The sequence below is a fragment of the Neomonachus schauinslandi genome, chromosome 11 (genome assembly GCF_002201575.2).
Source record: "Neomonachus schauinslandi chromosome 11, ASM220157v2, whole genome shotgun sequence".
Taxonomy (NCBI): domain Eukaryota; kingdom Metazoa; phylum Chordata; class Mammalia; order Carnivora; family Phocidae; genus Neomonachus; species Neomonachus schauinslandi.
The window spans coordinates 83,369,690-83,392,577 of NC_058413.1; the positions used below are offsets into that span (position 1 = coordinate 83,369,690).

At 39.8% G+C, this 22,888-nt stretch overlaps 1 protein-coding gene across 1 annotated transcript in view; it reads left to right on the top strand.

The window, feature by feature from the left end:
• The window catches only part of OPCML (opioid binding protein/cell adhesion molecule like), a 493,175-nt gene that overhangs the window by 380,628 nt on the left and 89,659 nt on the right, over window positions 1–22,888 (top strand). The window contains exon 3 of the mRNA XM_021696393.1: window positions 16,408–16,533. Within this exon, the coding sequence (XP_021552068.1) occupies window positions 16,408–16,533 (126 nt within the window). The remainder of the gene's footprint in view (window positions 1–16,407; window positions 16,534–22,888) is intronic.

Genomic DNA, 22,888 nt, shown 5'->3' on the forward strand with positions numbered 1-22,888 from the left:
AAGATTTTATTTATTTATTTGAGACAGAGAGAATGAGAGAGACAGAGAGCACATGAGAGGGGGGCGGGTCAGAGGGAGAAGCAGGCTCCCTGCTGAGCAGGGAGCCCAATGCGGGACTCGATCCCGGGACTCCAGGATCATGACCTGAGCCGAAGGCAGTCGCTTAACCAACTGAGCCACCCAGGCGCCCCCATAACAAAAATTTTAAAATGTTAAAAAAAAGCCATAAAAAAATAAAGTGGCCTTTATGTTTTGTGCCCAAGTTTATAAGAAATGCCAGTCCACAGATGCGTTTTTTTGCAGAGACTAGTTATTATCCAGACTAATTATTATCCTCTTAAGAAGTGCCTCGTCCCCAGTCATCTCTCCTGCACTGTGGCAGGGGAAGGTAGGACTGCTGGCCACTCCTTTGCACAACGCTGACATAAACCAGTGCAGGCAGGACAGAGCACCTGGGGAAATTTGGGAATGAGTAGAAGCTGAGACCAGTAGTGTCAGAAACATGGCCCATACCATTCTCACTTAATCTGTACTGACTCGGGGGTTCCTGGGTGGCTCAGTCAGGTAAGCATCTGCCTTCAACTTAGGTCATGATCCCAGGGTCCTGGGATGGAGCCCCGCATCGGGCTCCCTGCTCAGTGGGGAGCCTGCTTCTCCCTCTGCCCCTCCCCCCTGCTCGTGCTCTCTCTCTCTCTCTCTCTCTCTCAAATAACTAAATAAATAAATCTTTAAAAAAAAATGTACTGACTCATTTAATCTTTTTTTTTTTAAGATTTTATTTATTTATTTGCGAGAGAGACAATGAGAGACAGCATGAGAGGGAGGAGGGTCAGAGGGACCCTGCTGAGCAGGGAGCCCCATGTGGGATTCGATCCCGGGACTCCAGAATCATGACCTGAGCCGAAGGCAGTCGCTTAACCAACTGAGCCACCCAGGCACCCCCCTGACTCATTTAATCTTTACCACATTCCTGCCATTTGGGTACTAATGGTATGCCTATTTTATAGATTAAAAAAAATATTGAGACCCAAATAGGTCAAAAAACTCCCCAAGGTCACAGAACCAAGAAATGGTAGCACCAAGAAATAGACCAGGCCCTCTGTCTCCTGAGGCCAAGCTCTAACTAACACCGTAAATTAATTGACATACAGAGAAAGATGATTTATTAAAAAGGACACTGGCAAGCCCAACAAGCCTAGGCAAAGAACCCAAGGAGAGAGTTCACAGAAAACATCTTACACATGTGAAATGATGAAATCAAAACCACACAGAAATAACAACTCCCATTTATCGTCCTGGCAAAAATCCAAAAGTTTAGTAATACATGCTGCTGACAAGATGGTTGGGGAAACAGGTAGTCTCATAGATTGTTCCTGGACGTGAAAGATGGTAAAATCCCCATGGAAAGAAATCTATCAACAACCATCAAAACTACAGATGCATCTGCACTTTAAACCAGTACCTCCTCTGGATCTCTATTCCATACACACATTTTCCCATGTCTAAAACACACATGTACACACACACACACACACACCCCCCAATACAAGGTAGTTTGAGTGGCACTGTACTAGAGAAAAATTGAAGCAGAAATTCACACACATCTGTGAAGAGGCTGCTACTTAGATGAACTGAAATACATGTATACAAAGGAATACAGTGCAGCTTTGCAAACATACTGGGTATATTGTTATAAATATGGAGACAACAGTATATATACTCTGGTACTTTTTGTGTCAGAAAGGGTGATAATATAATTTTTCTTACTTGCTTGTTTTCTACAAGTAAACATCGTATGGATAAACAAAATACAAATAAGTTATAGGAGTCCATAGGATATTGGGGTACAGGGGATAAAGGTGGGCATCAAAATTTTCATGTATACTTTTAAAAATAGGATGGTGTTTCAATCATGTAAATGTACTAACATTTCAAAAGATTACATTAAATAATTTGAAAATGGGATGCTGTGTAGCTCATACAATCCTGAGGAGCTATCTAATTATAACATATCTCTTGTTTGCAAGGAAAGGAGAGAACATCTCTCTAAGCAAAAATAAATGTCCTCCATCAAACCCCTCCCCATGTCACCCAGATCTTCTGACACCAGGCTATGGAAATGAGGCTCAGTTACTGCTTGTTCTTCTTCACAATAAATTAAACAGTGGGGAAGAAAAAGTATTTTTGTTTCCAAATCTCCCCACTTCACAGCTCTATAATCAAGTTCGAGTGTAGTGACATTACTTGATATGTCCTGGAGCAAGAGGACTTGTGAATATAATGTGTTATTAGGCTCCTGTGAAATTATAGAAGGTGATTGCTCCCTTCCCCCGACAATACATATGTGACCATTATCTGGGAAGTGAAGTGCATAAAAATAGACAATGTTAATAAAAGGATTGAAAATATTATTAGAAGGTGCATCAAATTAAGCTGATTTAAAGGCTGCAAGAGTCTAAAATTTATAGCAAGTGTGCCATGGGCTCATTGGGATTGTAATTTGGAGAATCCCTATAAAACCTGGACTGGAGCCAACCGTCTCTACTCAAGGCAATTTTTCCTATAGGCTCCCTGAGTGCAGTGAAAATGTCCACGCATGTGACTTTTTTCTCTCCTACCTGAGTGCTGGTGTGTTGGCTACAATGTAGAACATCCTGATTTATATGAGCAAAAAGTGAGGACCCAGATTTTCCTCCCTCACACAGCCCTGGAGGTTCAGGGAAAGACAGAAAAGAGGTTTTTCAGGCAAACTGGCCTCCTTTTGAGGCTGAAAGTACTGAACTTGAAGCCACTATCATAAATATCAATGCCTTTTTACCTAGCATGCTAGTTGAACCTTACTAACCTGAAATATTTTCTGGGCTAGTGACACTGGAGCCTTGAATAAGCTTTTAGTCAGCTGCCTCGATACTTAATGTGTTTTAAACCTTTTTGGCACAACTGCTTTCTGAAAAGATCTTGCACAATATATTCAGCCTCAGCTGTCTCTGATGTTATAGAACACTTGTTGCTGGAAATAATATTTTCCATGAAAAATACCTGCATCATTATGACATGTTAAACATTTAAAGATAGTTTCCAATGGGTTTTGTTTTTAAAGGGAACAGGAATGTAAATTCCTGGTGGGTGAGTAGTGAGCGCGGGAGATCTGACCCCCTCGGTAAATGGTGTGAATTATTCCATTGGAAGCATCCAATGACACTGCAGTCTGGAGTACTGGAAAACCACACTTTTTTTTTTCTAACATGCTTTAATTGCTTTTTGCTGGGGCCAGGGATATTTATGGGTTAGGAGATTGCCAAGTTATTTATTAGATGGAGTATCTAGGGATAGACTAATATAAATCACTTAGGCTGGTATTGAATATACCAGACACTCAGTAATTTAAAAAGCTTTAATAAAAATGCTAAAATATGAGACTTGTCTTTGGCTGTAATGAGACTCAGTTATCATGTTTTTATCAGCGATATTCAGTCACGGACCCCCCCCCCCTTTTCCTAGTGTAAGAAAATGTGGATGCAATCGTTATTTCCAGACTCTCCAGATTTGTTTGAAACTGAGAAAGGTTTTAAAATTTTGAAAAAAGACTTGGATGAGAATTACATTGAGGGCCTCATGGCTGATTTCCTCATATTAGGAAATCTAGCATGTTCTTTCATATTAGAAATCTTGTCTTTTGTGGATCTAGCATGTTGGAGGATAAGAAAAAGGGGGCATATGCTGTTCACATGGCCCATAGAAACCTTCCATGGTGTATCTTCTATGTATGCAGATCACATTACTGTGAAGGCTATAGCCAATCCCTGTTTTGCAAAGCACAGAGTCAAAACTCCTCAAGTTTAGAACCAGTGGAATCCCTAAGAACCAAGACTATAGCTTTTATTTTCTTTAGTGGGAAGACTGAATTATAGGTATATGTCATTCTATGATTTTTAAAGTGTACTTTCTTCCATATTCTTCTTTTTTTTTAAGTTTTTAAGTCCAGTTATCATACAGTGCTATATTAGTTTTAGGTGTATGTTATAGTGACTCAGCACTTCCATAAGTCACTAGGTGCTCATTACGCCAAGTGCCCTCCTTCATCCCCATCACCTATTTCCCCCATCCCCCACCCCTCTCCCCTCTAGTAACCGTCAGTTTGTTCTCTATAGTTAAGAGTCTGTTTCTTGATTTCTCTCTCTCTCTCCCTCCCTCCCTCCCTCTTCTCTCTTTTTTCCTTTGCTCATTTGTTTTGTGTCTTCAATTCAGTATGCATGAAATCATATGGTGCTTGTCTTAAAGTGTACTTATCTTTATGATCTCATTTATTCATAACTAGAAACTTTTTAGGAAACTTTTATCATCCTCATGTGATGAATGACTGAAATGGTAGGTCATGGAGAGTGAGGGAATTGCCATTTTCATAAAACTATGGGATGGAAGAGAGAGACCTGAATTCTCTCTGCCCTCTTCCTTCCAAAGCTCATCCAGCTCTGGACAAGATTATGGGCAAGTGCTCATTTCTTCATGATTTCCCAAGTGCCATCCTTCTTCCATGATGAAGAGTTTCTGTGTCTAATTCCAGGGAATTCCTTTCTTCAATTCTATCTCACACCTGCTAGGTGCACGATGACTGCATCTTGAGTGTAGGAGTGAGGTGCAGTGACCTAGCTTTGCATCCAATGACATGGATGACAGAGCAGGGGGAGGAGAGAAGAGAAGAAGGAACATCCAGTTGGCAGGTGGGGCAATTACTGGGGAAAATGTGAGACTGATTCCTGATGGACTACCCAAGAGTGATACCGTGTCCGAAGGGGCAGCCAGCTCAGTTGAGATGCCACTCATGCTCTGAGGTTGCTATTTGGTTGAACACAGCACAGCAGAATCACGCAGCCAGCCTTGTCATCAGAAAGCTCTGTGGTGGGGTGTGGGCGGCACAGAGCAGGATAGGAACCAGCTGGTGCCAGTCTTTAATATGGAGCAAGTCAGGAAGGCTTGGAGATGGGGGGTGAACACGCCCCAAGGCAGATATGGCCTTCCCAAGTGGTGTTCCAGATCTGGAGGGAGCCTGGGTATTAGGTAGGGTTACGGGACACACTCTGAAGAAGGGCATGGAGGAAGCCCATTTTCTCTCACCCCTCCCTGCTCAAAATAAGACATTTCAGATTTGGGACAGGGAAAAAGTTGGACATACAAAGGTAATATCAGAGAGTACCTGCTGACAGAAGAAATCAGGAGGGACAGGGGTTGATCGCAGGGTTGGGGGTGGGGTCATGAAATTCTGAGTGTGGACACATTTGGCCTAATTCTCAGCCCAGCCATCCCCCTAGCCCCACCTGCCCCATCCAAGAAGCAAGCACTTAAATACAGCAGGACTGAGGCTGTAGACTAGGGGCCTCCGGGACTCTGTGCTGAAACCCTGGGGCAAATCCCAGGTGATCTTGTCCCTTTTCAAACTTCTTTCTGTGGCCATATTCTATGATGCAGGAGAAATAAATAAGGGGTCCAGGAACTTGAGGCAGGAAATGAGAAGAGGCTGTGGTCAGGAAGATGCTGGAACATTACCTGCATTACCTCATTTGGTTTTACCACCTACTCAGTGAGGCAAGGGTTGTTGGTAAAATCTTTCAGATAATCCAAGTGAGGACCACTTCTCCAAACCCTACAAGAATTCTCCAGGGGTGCTTGGGTGGCTCAGTTAGCTAAGCATCTGTCTTCAGCTCGGGTCACGATCTCAGGGTCCTGGGATCGAACCCCATGTCAGGCTCTCTGCTCAGTAGGGAGTCTGCTCCTCCCTCTCCCTCTACCTCTGTACTCTCCCCCCCATCTCAAATAAATAAAAAAATCTTAAAAAAAAAAAAGAGTTCTCCATTACCTGCCATACTGTTTCCACCCCTAAAAAAGTCCCAGGCACTAGGGTGTACAGATCAAGGCTCTTGGAGTCAGGCATACTTGGGTGACATCCTGTGTGCTTTTGCACGTGGGCTGAGACCTTGCATTCTAGAGTCATTCAGAACAGGACATCTCAGCTTTTCCTTTTTCTGGCTGTGTGACATTAAGTAACTTATTTATCTCTCATTCTGCCTCTGTTTCCTTGTCCTTAAAATGTGAAATAGTAATCCGGCCTCATAGGGTTTTCACAAGGATAAAATAAGTGGTGTGCAACAAATTCTTTGTATAGTACCTCTGGACACTTAGAAGTTCTCAAAAAATGAGAGTTGCTGATAAAAAAAATAATAATTCTAGAAGTAGAATTAAAGAGCCCATGATATTGACATTTACCCTGTGCCAGGCACTATGAGAAAATCCTTTTCTACTCATTTGCCCTTTATTCCTCACTGGGACCCGTGAGTTACCTATGATCATTACCCTGCTTTGCCGTTTGGAAATTGGAGGTTAGGAACATTTAGACATTTGTTCAAGGTCAGCTATGAATGAAAAAGACGGGGAGCCTAGGTTGCATTAATAAAAGAAATTATGACAAAGTTAAAGAGGGAGAGTAGAGAAGGGGAGAGGTCTGAAACCAGTGCTTACGGGTCCCCAATTCCAAGGGGTCCTGGTATGAGAGACACCTGGGTTAAAAGAGGTTATGGGACTTCTCTCCACCTCCCAACAAATACTTGACAGAATTGGGGCTAGACCCAAAGGGTTTCGTTAGCTGCAAAATGAGGAGGTTGTGCTAGATGATCCCTAAGGTCTCTTTTTGACTTGAAAATTGTATGATGTAAATTAAACCCTATGATTCTAAGGGTGTGTGTGTTTGGCGAGAAATCTCAGGGAGAGGGAGCAAGTCAGGAGAGCAAGGAACAAAAGGAGGCTCCCAGAGGGAGGGCATCTCCATGCCCTAGAAAGAACAGGACCAGATGAGAAAGACTCTTTGACTGCATGTAATTTCTCTGATCATGGTCAGTTGCTTGAATTGTGCAAATTAAAAATAGGAGCCGTGTGCCTAAGTCTATAAATAATTTCCGTAAGCGACACTGTGGAGACAATCCTTACAAACGAGCTCAGTGAAGCTTGTGTGGTTTGTGATGCCGCCGGGTCCCTGGTGTGTGTTTATGTTTCTGTAATTCATAATCATTTCTTCTCATTCCCCACCATTCCTCTCATCACAATAGAACGAAGAAGAGAAAAGCAATCAGAGTACAGCGGGTCTAATCTTATCCAGCATAATATAAAACTGTATCACACCAGGACATGTGGGGAGGCCAAGTTCACACTCAGAGTCTATAAAACCGAACAACATGGATCTGGCCGTGCCTCCCAAGCATTAGCATGTGACCTCATGCAAGTAGGACTCTCTGGCTGCCCACACTGAATCCCGAGAGGTTGTGTTATCTGGAAAATCTCTTGCACTCCCAGTTAAATTCAGCACACATTGATTGAGCACCTACTAGATACCAGGCACCGAGCAGCCCTAGGGAGACTGAGATGAACAAATAGCAGTCCTGGATCACACAGATCCCCCAGCCCACTGAGCAAGAAAGACATAGCAAACAATAGGACACTATGAGAAGTGCTTTGAACTGAACATGTAGGTTGTCAACCCTGAGCTTTGTTCATCTTACCTCTTAAGGGGCTCTCCCATTTGTCCCTCTCTGCCCCTCCCTCCTGCTGACACACTTGTCCAAGCTGCCACCACCTCACTACTGAACAACATTCTAGCTAGTTCTCTTGTCCCTACTTTGCTCTGCTCCTTCCATTCTACACACTGCAGCCAGGAGCAACTTATTTGCAATGCAGATCTGTCCAGCCTCCAACACTCATCATCATCATCATCATCATCATCATCAACATCTCTAGACATTTTAATGCCCTTTGCCATTTCTCTTATAAAAAAGGCCCAAACCTTAGTGTTTCATCCAGTAGGCTATAGGGTCTGACCTTACCTGTCCACTCTCTATTTGTGTGATTTTACTCTTTTGACTTCAGCCACAGGTACCCAAGTGAACCATACTCTGTGTCTCTGCAAAGCCTGTAAATATGTTGGCCCCTCTGCCCAGCTCTGCCCAGAACAAACACTTCACACAAACTCCCTGACCAGGACAGACCCCCTATTATGGGCTGTCATAGCGCCTCGTACCACCATGTCATACATAGCACACCCACACATTGATCCCTGTGATTATTTATCCATGTCAGTGTTCTCCTCTAAACACTAGTCTTCATAATTCACATGAGAGAAAGACCTTTCTGTCTGCTCTTCTCCCCAAAGATAATGCCCAGGATACAGTAGGCACTAAATAAATGCTTTAGAATGAATGTATTACATTATTATGCACAGGTAGCCCCGGAGGGCACAGGCTTATATCTGTCTCTGGAATGGGGAGACCTAATGGAGAGGGGATTGTATCTCAGTATCAGTTTTCAAGTATGAGTAGGGCTTGTGCAGGCAGATGAGTGGGGAGAGGCACAGGGGCAGAAGGTAGACCATATGCACAAACGTGGAACTATGCATGAACAGAGGTGTTTCGAACATTGCCAAACAGGCTGACGTGGGTAAGGTAGCATTCTTGTTTTGAAAAGAAAGGAAAGGGGAAACAGTGGGCAGGTAATGAGAGACCGAGAGATAAGTGGATGCAGGTTGAGCATCACGCAATGAAATAGCAATACATGAAAAAGATATTTTCTGAGAACCTACACGTAGGGGGTTGGCTTCTCTCCTCATAGCACAGCTCTGGTTCTCCTTCTTCAAAGCTGATAGGCTGTGCTTTGTTTTTAATAACATCTATACGGCGTTATAATTCCTTTATCAGGATGATCTTCGGTAAATGCACAAGGTTGTGCAACGATCACCACTCTCCAATTCTAGAACATCTTCATCACTCCAAAAAGAAACCCTGTGCCCATTAGCAGTCACTCCCTATCTGCCCCTCTCCCCAGCCCCTGGCAACTTTCACATGTACTTTCTCTGTCTCGATGGATTTGCCTATTCTGGACATTTCATGTAGATGGAAATCATACAATATGTGACCTTTTGTGTCTGACTTCTTCCACTTAGCATGTTTTCAATGTTCACCCATGTTGTAGCATGCATCAGTACTTCACTCCTTTTAATGGATGAATAATGTTCCATTGTATGGATATACTACATTTTCAGTTATTGATGAACATTTGCATTTTTCCCATTTTTTTGTCTATTATGAATAATGCTGTTATGTATATTTGTGCCCAAGTTGTTGTGTGGGCATTTATTTTCATTCCTCTTGGGTACATACCTAGGAGTGGAGGACATGGTAACACTATCCTTAACCCACTGAGGAACTGCCTGACTGTTTTGAAGACAACTGCACTGCTTTACAATTCCACCAGCCGTGTATGAGGGTCCCAATTTCTCCATGTCCTCACCAACTTTCATTAGTATCTGTCTTTTTTTTTTTGTCCTAGTGGAAGCGAAGTAGGATCTCATTGGGGTTTTGATTTACATTTCCGTAATGAGCTATGATACTAAACACCTTTTCATGAACATACTGGCCATTTGTATATCTTCTTTGGAGAAACGTCTATTCAAATCTTTTGTCTATTTTTTAATTAGGTTATATCTTTTTATTGTCAAGTTGTAAAAGTTTTTATATAGTTTGGATACTACTCCTTTATCAGCTATATCATTTGCAAAAATGTTATCTCCTTCTGTGAGTTTTCTTTTTCACTTTTTCTATAGCACTCTTTGAAGCACAAAATTAAAAAGAGTTTTTTCTATTTTGATGATGTCCAATTTATCTATTTTTTTCTTTTGTTGCTTGCGCTTTTGCTGTCATATCTAAGAAACCATTGTCTGATCCAAGGTAACAAAGAGTCACACCTGTGTTTTCTTCTTTTAGCTCTGACTTTGAGGTATTTGATCCATTTTGAGTTAATTTTTTGTGTATAATGTGAAGTAGGAGTCCAACTTCATTTTTTGCCTGTGGATATCCAGTTGTCCTTGCACCATTTGTTGAAAAGACTATTCTTTCCCCATTGAATTATCTTGGCACCTTGTTGAAAAATCAATTGACCATAAAGATATGGATATATTTCTGGACTCTCAATTCTATTCCATTGATGTATATGTCTACCTTTAATGCTGATTTTTAATAGAGAGTGCTTCCTAGGAATATGTTCAGGATTAAAGGAAATAATGTATACAGAGCAATTAGTAGCAGGCTCAAAGAACTAAACACTAGTGATTTTGTTACTGCCGCTGGTGCTGGTACCACTTTGTTCCCAGTAGCAGTCTCCCTGGACTTGTAATGTTGCTAGAAGATCACCAATTCACAGAATTTTAAACCAGAAAAATCTGAGAACTCATTATCTAGTTTCTTCACTTAAAACCAACCAAAAGAAACAAATGAACACACACACGCGCGCGCACACACACACCTAAACCAGAGGGGTTAAGTGATTTACAAAAGATTATACAGCTGTGGAAGAACCAAGATCAGAATCCACTTATCCCACACTTCATGTCTTGCTTTTGGCACCATGTCATACTATTTCCGTATACAGAATATGGCATGACCTAGCCTAGAATGCATGCTATAATTCCAAATTAGTCTTAACTCTAGTTTATGAAATAAGCTCCCTTGTTAAAATGCAAAAAAAAAAAAAAAAAAAAAAATTAACCCTACAAGAATGAAATAACGATTCTTTAAAAGTCTTTACTGTATTATTTTTATAAATTAGCTTTGAGTATAATGGAAATCATTTCACATTTATGTTAGCTTTCACATGGTCTCTTAATATTTTGTTATTCTCTGAGGATAACAAGGAGAGGAGAGGAGGAGGGCAGAGGAGAAAACAATAATAGCTACTTAAGTCTCTTTAAAACATTCTCTCTGGGACACCTGAGTGGCTCAGTTGGTTAAGCGTCTGCCTCTTGGTTTCGGCTCATGTCATGATCTCAGAGTCATGGAATTGAGCCCCACGTCAAATCTGCTTGAGATTCTCTCTCTCTCCCTCTGCTCCTCCTCCCTCTCTCAAATAAACAGATAAATAAATTTTTTAAAAAATTCTCTTTAATCTAATCTAATCTAATCTCCACATTCTTGCCCATTTTATGGTAGGGGAAGCTGAAGCTTAATGGCCTTAAGTATTTTTTTTTTCAATCACACAGAAATTAGTTGGAAGAAAAATGGTATTCAAACTTCAGCCTTTATGATTACAAATTACAAGATTTTTTTTTTAAACAGTGACATCCAGTCTTAAACAAAACACTTAAAACCTAATTAGCAAATACTGTGGCGGGACAGGGACAGGGTAGGTTTGAAATGGGTGAAATTAGTGCTCTTGAAATAATGGAGTATGGTGCTCAAACCTGTACCCTGTCCCTTCTACACACAGAAACAGACACTCCCTAAAAGAAAAGAGATAAGGAGGGGTCAGGCAATCTCTTTAAACAAACCTGTTGATTTGCCCCGTGCATTTGCTTAGGCTCAATTATTCAGCTAAGCAGGAAGAAGTTCAAATTTATTGAATATTTACTTTTTATCCTGGAAGCATATATAATGCAGGCTTCCCAGTTATCAAAGGAGAACATCGTCTATATACAAGTCCAGACTTAACTTTGAAGGAACTGAGATTTAGAAAATGAGCAATTAGGAACAGACTAAGCTAAATAGCATGATTCTAAATAGCATGAATAATATCAAAAATGAATATATAAAAATGAATAATAGCAACTAACATTTATTAAGTATTCATTTCCAGGCACTGTGCTAGTATATTCTACACATTTCCACCTAATTCTAATAAGTAGCTAGAAAGAGAATTGTTCTCTTCATGTTACAGATGAAGAACTAGGGGCTCAGAGGAGTTAAGCCAAGATTGTCTAAGGTTACACAGGTATGTTGGACCCCAGAACCTAGGCTATGGTACATGGCCTTCTCATATGCTATTCCAACTATATCATATCAACTTTATGGAGGATGGTGTTAATATGTACAGAATCACATGTTTCAGTCCCTAATTTACTCAGGTTTGTTTCCTCACAAATGCATAATAACATGTATAAGAAACTGTAATTGACCCTTGAACATGGGGGATAGGGGTTTCAACCCCCCATGCAGTTGAAAATCCACATATAACTTGCAACTCTCCAAAACCGTAACTACTAAGAGCCTACTGTTGATCAGAAATCTTGTTAATAACATAACAACTGGTAACACATATTTTATATGTTACATGTATTTTATACTGTATTGTTATAATAAATTAAGCTAGAGAAAAAAATGTTACTAAGAGAATCATTCTCACTAAGCGAAAATACATGTATAGTACTGTACTGTAAAAAAATGCATATTAATGAACCCATTTAGTTCAAACCTGTGTTGTTTGTGGCTCAACTGTATATATAGTAACCATTTATTTACTCCACAAAATTTTATTAAGCACCCATTATGTGCTAAGCATAGTTCTAAGTACTGGGGATATAGTGGTTTATAAAGCCTATAGTTTAGGACCAGAAAGACTTTAAACAAATAATCATAGAAATGTATATAAAAACACAAAGCTATATAAGAATCATTAAGGAATATTTAAGGTTGAGAAGACATTGGAACAGAAGGACCTGAATTAGATGGGTTGGGGGCAGGATTAGGGTCCTAACAAAGACTTCTCTGAGGAGCTAACGTCAAAACTGAGCCCCGATGGGAAAAAAAAAATACATACTACGAAGGTGGGGGGTATTTCAGGGAGAGGAAAGGTTGAATGTCAGATCTCTAGGATGGAAAACACTTGACAGATTATAAGATACCCAATTTAAAAACCTATGCATTCATATATTACATTAAGTGGGGAAAAGGATGTTACTACATATCAGGTTTTGGTTTTATATAATAGGAATAGGAGGATAAATATAGCAGATCCCTTCCATGGAATAGCTTAGTTGCAAAGATAAATTGTATGATAAAGACATAAACAAGAATGCCTTGGGAACAGAAGAGAGAGCAACTAAGGCATCATAAAGGAGTTCCTGGTTGAGCTGAGTTGAGTTGAGTGAAGGATGAGGATTTCATGCGGCACAGAAGTGGGAAAGCACTTTCCCAGCAGAAGGAATAGTATGTGTAAAAGGCACAAAGATGAGAGAACGATGTAGCCTCAGAGAAGTGTGTGGGGGCCACCTGTTAGAGAAGGGGCTAGTAGTTAGGTTATGGCCAGACTACAAATGGTTTTGTAAATCCTGCTGAGAAGTTTGGACTTTCCAGTCTTAGCCAGGGGCAGATATTGGGGGTGTTAGTCAGAAGAAAAATATTTAAGAGGTGATTGTGGTAGGTGTATAGGGTTTGGAATTATAAAATGGTGGCAGGTTGAGAAATGAAGAGACTTTTGTCATATTCCAAGCGAGAGACAATAAGCTTCTCAACTAACCCAATGGCAGTGTGATTGGAGAGGATGGGGCAGGTTCGAGAATATTTTGTGTTTAAGAGCTGCTGGCCATGCTAAGGGTAAAGAGAGAATGTATAAATACCTCATGGTAACCCAGAACCCTAAGATACTTCGGAAATCTGCCTCTTCCTCTGATTGCTATCTGATAAAATATTATCTCTCTCTTTATATACACATGTATGTCTATGTATATATGTCTCTGTGTGTGTGTATATATATATGCATATATATACATAGAGTGGCAGACAATATTTTATTTATGTCTATATATACATTTATATGTCTATATCTATTGAACGATTTTTTAATCTATTTATCTTAAAGGACCACAATTTGAAGTGCTCGTAGTTGTGCACTGAACAATCTGCAGAACCATATGAAGGGTTGTATCCCACCACCATCAATGAAGAGAACCAGTGCATGAATTATTGGCAGGGCTGGGGGCCCCTCGTGTCTGCAGATGTGACTAAAACACAGTGTGCTATTTGTCATCTTTTAGATTTGTGTGAGTCCTATCATTTTCTGGCAGTAATTTTGATACTTTGGATAAGTATTTGGATTGTACATTTTTGTGTTTACGTATATAACCATATGGATAGAGAGATACATAGATACATAGATTGACACATAGATTCATAGATACTTAGATTCATTTGCCACAGATAAGTTATCTGCAAATGGAACCAACGTCTCCTGTCAAAATATGTAGAAGCATTTATTTATTTTCAAGTGCTCCTTTCTTCAAAAAATTGTCATGCTAACAAAGGGAGGGCCATAAGAGTATTGCCAAATTCAATTCATATTTAAAATTAAATTAGAAGCCTTGAGAGCCGCCTTTGGTGAGTAGCATGCCCTGGAGAAACAAAGACTACGAAGATGGGCTCCTCCCTCAGTGGTGTGCATTGTGCTGGGGAAGCAACTGGAATGAGGTGGTTTCCTTCATTGTGGTTAAGTGCTGTGAGCGAAGAAACACTGGGAGATCATTCAAAGCAGAGGAAACAGAATATGCAAACATAAATACTGTGTTCTGGGCCTTGATAAGATGTTAAAACAAAGAAGCAGCTTAACCTGATGGAAAGAATTCTGCCATTTACTGGCCATGTCCTTTTGGGGAATTTACTTAACCTTCCCCTTGCCTCAATTTTTTTTTCATTTTTCATAGTGAGAATATTTGTTTTATTTATTTCATAATTTGTGAAGAAACCATAAGATAATATATGTGCAAGCAATTTGAAAACAAGCATTATGTATTAATATACATTAGTGCATTGTACATATTAATAATAAGGATATCATAATTGAGAAAAGAAAGAACTTTTCTTTCTCTCAGTTCACTCACTGTGCTTCCTTTCTTCCTGGTATCCACACCCTTGATGCTATGCTTATCTTTCCTCCTTTGAGAAAGTAGCAGGGTCCTTCTGGAAGAGCCAGGGGGCAGTCAGCACTGCATGGGGCTTGGTGGGAATGTGTCGAGTAACTCTGCAATTCCACTCCAGGAACCTGCCCCCTAATGGGTGACACTGACTGAGCACCTGGAGAATGAAGAGGTCATGCTAAATATCCACGGAATTTTACAAATATATATTAAGCCAGGACCCCTTGAACTATCAGATGCGACACAGCATGTACAGAACTGATGATTCTGAACTGGGGGTTGTGTTGGGAGATCTGTCCCTGGGCATCATATGTACTAAATTATCCTCTACTAACCTGACTGTACAACCCCCTCCCCCGAGCTGTGTCTACCCTAACACCAGCACCAGGGAGACTCCTGGGTCTAGAGAAAGAACTTCAGAGGGCCAACATATCCAGCTAAAGCAGACATTATTCTGAGAATATTGTGGAAGATGCACTGAAGTTGTTGCTTTATAAAAGTGAAAAAGTATCGACATTTCTAAGCCCAGAACTATTTTTTAACAAGCTAGAAAATACTGAAAAACAAGTAGTACAGTTTTCTCATGAGAATGCAGTGTAGTTAGAATGCACACTATTTTTTCCCAGTGTGTATTTGGGTAAAATATGTGCAATGAAATTTCAGGCCAAATCCTAATGCAGAAATAATCCAAAATATGGCAGATTTATAAGCTAGGCAATTTTTATTTATTTGCTAATATGGATTCCCTTAAGAAGTCAAATGTTCTACATGTTACTTATGGCTTCTTCTTGAAAAGACTTACCTCTAAGGTCTCAGCAGCATAAAACTCCCAGCTGCAGAGTTGTCTGAATCAAGCATCAGCCATAATTCTCCTTTGCCACTGACTCTGGGTGGTTCGGAACCTACCAGTACTCTACCTGTTTGGTAATTAATAATTCATAATTAAACTGGCAGTTTGAATAAATCAGCATAGCCGTAGGCTCGGAGTCTCCTCTCTTGCCATCCTTCAGAGAATCTGAAACATAACAGAGAAGAAAGGTTTAGGTATCTGAAATCCTCCGTTAAAAGCTTTGACCTCCTGCCCCCAATCCCACCCCGTAGTTTTTTGGGTCTGTTCCATCCGTTCTTTGGATCTTTCTTTCAAAGAGGAATTAAGCAGGACCCTTGTCAGCCTTGTGCTAGACACTGAGGAAATAGAGATGCATGTGGCTCCACCCTTATCCTCGAGCAACTAACTCTAGGTAAAAAGACAGGCATGAAAAAATCCGCCGTGATACCTCATGCTCAGTGGTATCTGCGTGGAAAGTTCGGACAAATAGAGTAGGAGAGAGAGGTGATTCTCTTCTCAGGATCTGGGGAGAAGTGAGGGAAAACTGCAGAGGGGAGGTGATCTTTGAGGTCCCTTGAGTGATGAGTCATATCTTTTCAGGTAGGAAATGAAGAAAAGAAGAGGGAAACAAAGCAATGGAAGTGCTTCTGCTTTTGCCATGTTCCACGGAGAGCCGGGGTTGAGCCCTAGCAGTGCACAGTGTTAATGGCTACCTCGTTGGCAAATCAAGCAATCTGAACATTATTATTGAGAATAATACTTATCATAAAAGCATGCTATGCAAATATTTATAGACTAATACCTCCGTTTGAGTGCAAAGAATCATTCTCATGTATTTCTTTTCTCCTTTGTTTCTTTACAGTTCCTCCCCAGATCATGAATATCTCCTCAGACATCACTGTGAATGAGGGAAGCAGTGTGACCCTGCTGTGTCTTGCTATTGGCAGACCAGAGCCAACTGTGACATGGAGACACCTGTCAGTCAAGGGTAAGGCCTTTACCTTTGGGAATTTTTCAGAGTTATTCTATTATTCTATTGAAGAATTTGTTCTAAAGCACAACAAAACTTTGGGAATCAGAAAGCAATGCTGTATTTGTAACATAGTAATGTAAAAGCAAATAGGCCACATGCATCAGTCACGGAGCATTCCATTCCAAAAAAAAAAAAAGGATTTATAAAGAGAAAATGGGGGCGCCTGGGTGGCTCAGTTGGTTAAGCGACTGCCTTCGGCTCAGGTCATGATCCTGGAGTCCCGGGATCGAGTCCCGCATCGGGCTCCCTGCTCAGCAGGGAGTCTGCTTCTCCCTCTGACCCTCCTCCCTCTCATGCTCTCTGTCTCTCATTCTCTCTGTCTCAAATAAATAAATAAATAAAATCTTTAAAAAAATAAAATAAAATAAAATAAAAAAATAAAGAGAAAATGTACTGAATTATTTTCTCAGTCCTTTTTATGACCATAGAAAACTTCTGTTTTCCCAACCAGGAAGAACAGAGGTGCCATTACTTCAAAGATACTAATTTCTCAAGGTGGAGATGCATGGGTCAGTTGGTCATTTGCCCTTTCTTTAAGAAGAGTGCTAGAAGGCTAGAATGCCCATTGTAAATGTTGGTGTTACTGTGCCTCCTTGAGAAAAAAGATCTCCTCACTCAGTACTTTCAGACCATTTCCCCAGAGCCACACCTATTTGACCTATACATCAATAGTCCACCTGAGTGGAAGAAAGATGATGGAAAAGGTGAAGTACACCTAGCATGCATGTACTGGGCACTCAGTGGTTGGCATTAAACGTCAGTGATAATCGTCTCCACCTTTGTAGGAAGGGAACCAAAAGAACAGTGGGCCCTATCCCTTTGGAACTAAAACTTACTCCAAGTTGAACTTGAAGAGATGGGCACAGAGTCACTTGGTATATTTATACATTCCTAGAAACTATGATTAATTCTGGAAATTATACAAGAAACAAATGCTCCCTCAAGCATCAGAAAATACACACATGAATTTCAGTGAAATAGGAGAATGTGTGGAGTATGCCTGTGCGTGATGTAAAAATAACCTAGATCTAGAGGAAAACATAGGAACACATCTTGGTAACCTTGAGATAGAGAAAGTTTTGCTAGGACATCAAAGGCCCTTACCATAAAAGAAGAAAACATGAATACGTTTGGCTTTGTATTATTTTCTCACAGATGCTGTAACAAAGTACTACAAATGGCATGGCTTAAACAACAGAAATGTATTTTCTTGTAGTTCTGGAGGCTAGATGTCCATGATCGAGGGAAGGTAGGGTTGGTTCCTTTCAAGGGCTGTGAGGGAGAACCTGCCCAATGCAAATCCATTAGCTTCTCATGGTTGGCTGGCGGGCTTCAGTGTTTCTTGGCTTGCAGATATATCACCCTGATTCCTGCCTTCATTATCACATGGACTTCTCCATGTGTGCTGTCTTTGTGTCAAATTTTCCCTTTTTATAGGGACACCAACACATCGGATTAGGGCCCGCCTTAATGACCTCATCCGATCTTGGTAAACTTGTAAAGACCCTATTTCCAAATAGGGTCACATTCTGAGGCACTAGGGTTAGAACTTCAGGGTATCTCTTTTGGGGGGAGGTGGGGGAATGCAATTCAATTCATAATGGCTTCATCAAATTTAAAAACACCATTAAGTGTAAATGAAAAGGCAAGCCATAGACTGGGAGAAACATTTGCCTTTCATAAATCTGACAAAGAATTTGGGGTTTTGTCTGGGTTATGTTTGGGCTTCATTTGGGTTATATGAAGAATTCTTACAACATAATTCTAACAACCCATCTTGAAATGAACAAAACATTTGAACAGACAATTCACATAAGAAGATATATGAATAAAAAATAAGCACATGAAAATATGCGCAATATATTTACCATAGAAAGGAAAACTCAGTCATAATGAAACACCTACACAATTGCCAACTGTCAAACTTAAAAACAACAAGAACAACAACAACAAACCCTGACAATATCAAGTGTTGCCAAGTGTGTGGAGCAACTGAAACTCTTACACATTAGCTCTGGGACTATAAAATGCTATAAGCACTATGGAAAACAGTTTGGCACTTTGTTATAGAGTTAAACATACACTTAACATATGACCCAGAAATTCTGCTCCTGAGTGTTCACCAAAGATAAATGAAAATGTCTGTCTACAAATATACATAGTACATAAATGTTCATAGCAGCTTTACTTGTAATCGCCTCAAACTAGAAATAACCTCAAACCTTCAACAATTAAATAGATAAATTGTGTATTTATCTATTTTTAAACATTTAAAAATGACTTCTCAGCAAGTAAAAGGAACAAATCATTGCTGCATGTAACAAAATGGACAATTCCCAAAAACAGGCTGAGCAAAAGAAGCAAGACATAAAAATACCTACTGCATGATTTGATAGGCAAAACTAATTCATTGTGACTGAATCAAGTCAGTGGTTACCTGGAGTAAGGATTTGGGGAGATGTGACTAAAGGGGCACACGGGAATTTTTTCAGGTGATGGAAATGTTTTAGATCTTGAATGTGGTGCTGGTTATGTTGCCGCTTACGTAAGTCAAAATGGTAAACTATACAGTAAAAATGGGAACATTTTATTGTATGTAAATTAAAATCTCAATGAAATTTTAAAAATATACACATAGAGATATGGGATATACTGACCTGAAGATTTGCCCCTAATCTGTAACATAATTTATGTAAGCAGTACTTCCTAGATGAGAGATTGGACTTGTTACTAGGAGCACCATTTAAGGGAAAACTTAAATGGTCTCATGTCCTCCATGTAAACAGAGATGCATATGGCAACCCCAGCCTTGTTGCAGGAAAAGATAATGCTAATAAATCCTCTGAACATTCTTTGTATACAGACCTCAGATATTGAAACACAAAATGTCTATATTATAAAATAATGTTAACAAGAATGTTAAACTATACATGAGGGACATCACAAAGCCCAACTTTAATGTAAATGGGCAGTAGCTTATGTTCCCAAAGACATAAGGCCCATGGGAATTTTGCTTGAAGTGAGGGATAATTTTGGATTTATATTACATACAAAACTATGTCTAAACATCAGACCAATTTCTATGTATTTGGTAAATTCAGAGGTTTTTATAAATGCTTGAAATCACAAAATGCATTTATTTGATCCTGAATGCATAGTTCTCTGAGCCTAGAAATCTTTTTTTTTTTTTTAATTAGGTTAAGCACCATATATTACATCATTAGTTTGTGATGTAGTGATCCATGATTCATTGTTTGCATATAACACCCAATGCTCCATGCAGAACGTGCCCTCTTTAATACCCATCACCAGGCTAACCCATCCTCCCACCCCCTTCCCCTATAGAACCCTCAGTTTGTTTCTTGGAGTCCATAGTCTCTCATGGTTTGTCTCCCCCTCCAACTGAAAGGCATTTCGACTTAGTGTAAGTGTTTTGAAACAATACCTTCTAATGGTACACTGGTAAGTTTTCCCTCTGAAAATAAGGGAAATTCATCCATATTCTCAATCTTTTATACAACTTAATAGTTATAATTCAGCCTCAAAAAAGCTCAGAAAACCCTACATTTAAATGATTCCTCTGCTCTTCAAATCTCCCAGGCTATGATCTACTTTCAGTTGCCTTTTGCCTTTTTCATAGCTTTGGCCTTCACTTTGCTGTCTTTCCTTCCCCCCATTGTCTTTCTCCTCCTCTTTCAAAGACATTTAAATATTTTAAACTCAAAGCATTGTTTTCCAAATTTGAAAAGCTTTGGAACCTGGAGAGTTGGCAAGTTTAAAATGTGCATCTGCAGAGTGACTACCATTATTTATTTTTAGAAGGCTATTCCTTCTCACTTAGAGTTGAGGAGGCTCTGGGAAGTTGTTTTAAAGGTTTAGAAGAGCAGCCAATAAAACTTGAACATCAAAAAGCATTTTTAGAACAATTTGCTGGTTAATTCAGCATGCAAGAACAGGAAATAAAAGTTGCAATGACATTTCCTTTGAAATTTCAATAGGATTACATTGGAGAATTTAGCTCACTGGACAGCCTTGTTCCCAAAATGCTAATAACATAAGATTTGAAATCTCTTGGTTAAATTTAGGGATCTGTATAACAAAGTGAATAAACAAACTTTCATTTAGAAATAGAATATTTTAATAAGCAGATTATTAAAGATTAAGAATAGTGGTAATGCTTATAGTTTAAAAAGACAGACCAATGCTTATAGTTTAAAAAGACAGACCAAGGGGCGCCTGGGTGGCTCAGTCGTTAAGCATCTGCCTTCGGCTCAGGTCATGATCCCAGGGTCCTGGGATCAAGCCCAGCATCCGGCTCCCTGCTCGGCGGGAAGCCTGCTTCTCCCTCTCCCACCTCCTGCTTGTGTTCCCTCTCTCGCTGTCTCTCTCTCTGTCAAAAAATAAATAAAAATCTTTAAATAAAAAAAATAAAATAAAATAAAATAGACAGACCAAACACATGCCGCCAATCCCTAGAAATTATAGGAAAAAGGTAAAAGCTAATGATCCAATAAATCCATTATCACACTAGAGAAAAATAATGGTAAGCCTGCATGGATCAGAAACAATATGGAATCTCTGAAATATAAAAAGTAAATAGATGTAATGAAGAGAAAAAAAAGAAAAAAAAATCTCCATATGATCTATACCTGAAATGATATATAGTTGAAAAAGGAAGGATTTTAGATCTTGGTATACTGGTAAATGTTTAAAATTGATTGGGACCAAGACTGGGAAGGCAGAAGAGCCCTGGTAGCATTTGCCAATTTCCATGGTGCAAATATTCCCATCATTGCCACTTTCTTGGGAACCCCTTTGAAATAACTATGTATTTTCGGCCCATTTTCCCTTGAAAATAAACAAACAAACCCAAAACCAGTCCTTCCTATGAAAGTAGGGTGGAATTTTTGAAACAAATAATCCAGATCCCACATGTGGATCCAAAGTCTCCCCAGCATTTCGGTTCTCCAGACTAGGGTATCTAACTGGAGATCTCTTGACTCCCGGTTTCCTTTGCAATGTTGACAGGTATGAAGATTCCCAGAGACTAGGTTTGCCAGGAGGACATCTGCCTCACCTCCAAGGAAAACTCAAGATTGTTACAGGATCATGATTATTAAGCATTGTGAGCATCTCAAAGAAAAGTGCTGTGTAAACATACATTCGGGGGTTTTGCAATTGACATGCAAACCACTGAGCATTTGACCATGTATTTATTTAGCTTCAGATATAAAAAGTTATATTTAATTTGTTTTCAGGAGCAGATAATGGGTTTTTTAAAAAACATATTTATGTGGATTTGCTAGAGAATACAGCACTTGTTTAATAGCCTTCACGCACATAAAAATCTGTTCCGAGTGACCTACAGCTTAGGAATTAAAATAATGATGGAATCACAGGCTGCAGCCTCAAAGAATTTTCCCTCCAAAAGAGTGGGCAGGTCCCAAAACAGCCAGACGAAGTGGATTGGCAAGTGGCCAGTGTGTTTGGAATACACTGCGAAACAGGTGGGTTCCAAGGATGATTTTCTTTTCCCCTCCTGAAGGACAAGAGAAGGGGTGCTGGGCCAGCAATCATTGGAAGGCTCATGAATGTAAAACCATGAATAATGCGGAAACTAAGCTGCACTTGAATAATGTGAAACCAAAGTTTCTTCGTTTCTTAAACCAAAGTTGCACAGATGGGTGTGACAGAGGACACAGCACAGGCTGTTGTGTTCTAAGGAGTGTTGTCGTTCCCTCTTACAATGCCTTTGGAATCCACTAGAATGTGTTACACACCTGGCCCCATTTCCAATGACATATTTGGAAAGGCCAGATGTTCTGGGAAAATAATAAAGTCTTCTTTTCTGTTTCCTCTCCATGGAGATTTTAAGATGACAGCTATTCACCTGTGAGTGAGTTGCTCCTACAATCTACTTATACACAGTAATACCTCAGGGAGCAAGCGAATGAGTTATTTCACAGAAGTGAATTTTCCAGGTAACCGAAGCTGACTCCTTTATCATTGACTTGAGTCATTTTTAATGGAAACATTTTAAAAATGTATTATGTTCTCCTCTGTTTCCTTGAGTACAGTGAGTGCTGTTTGGCCTCATCTTTACAATGTAACATCAGCATCATGCATATCAATTGTATCTTAGCATTTAGAGACTGGGATAACCAGGAATAGGGCCCTAAAATATTGTTTAAATTCTTGTGTCTGTTTTTTATAGTTCCAGTATTTTTCCTTCCTTCTCTCCAAATGACTAGTTGTCAGTTCTTCCTAAAGTCAGCATACTAGCCTTTTGGCAGCCACATTCCTTCTGATT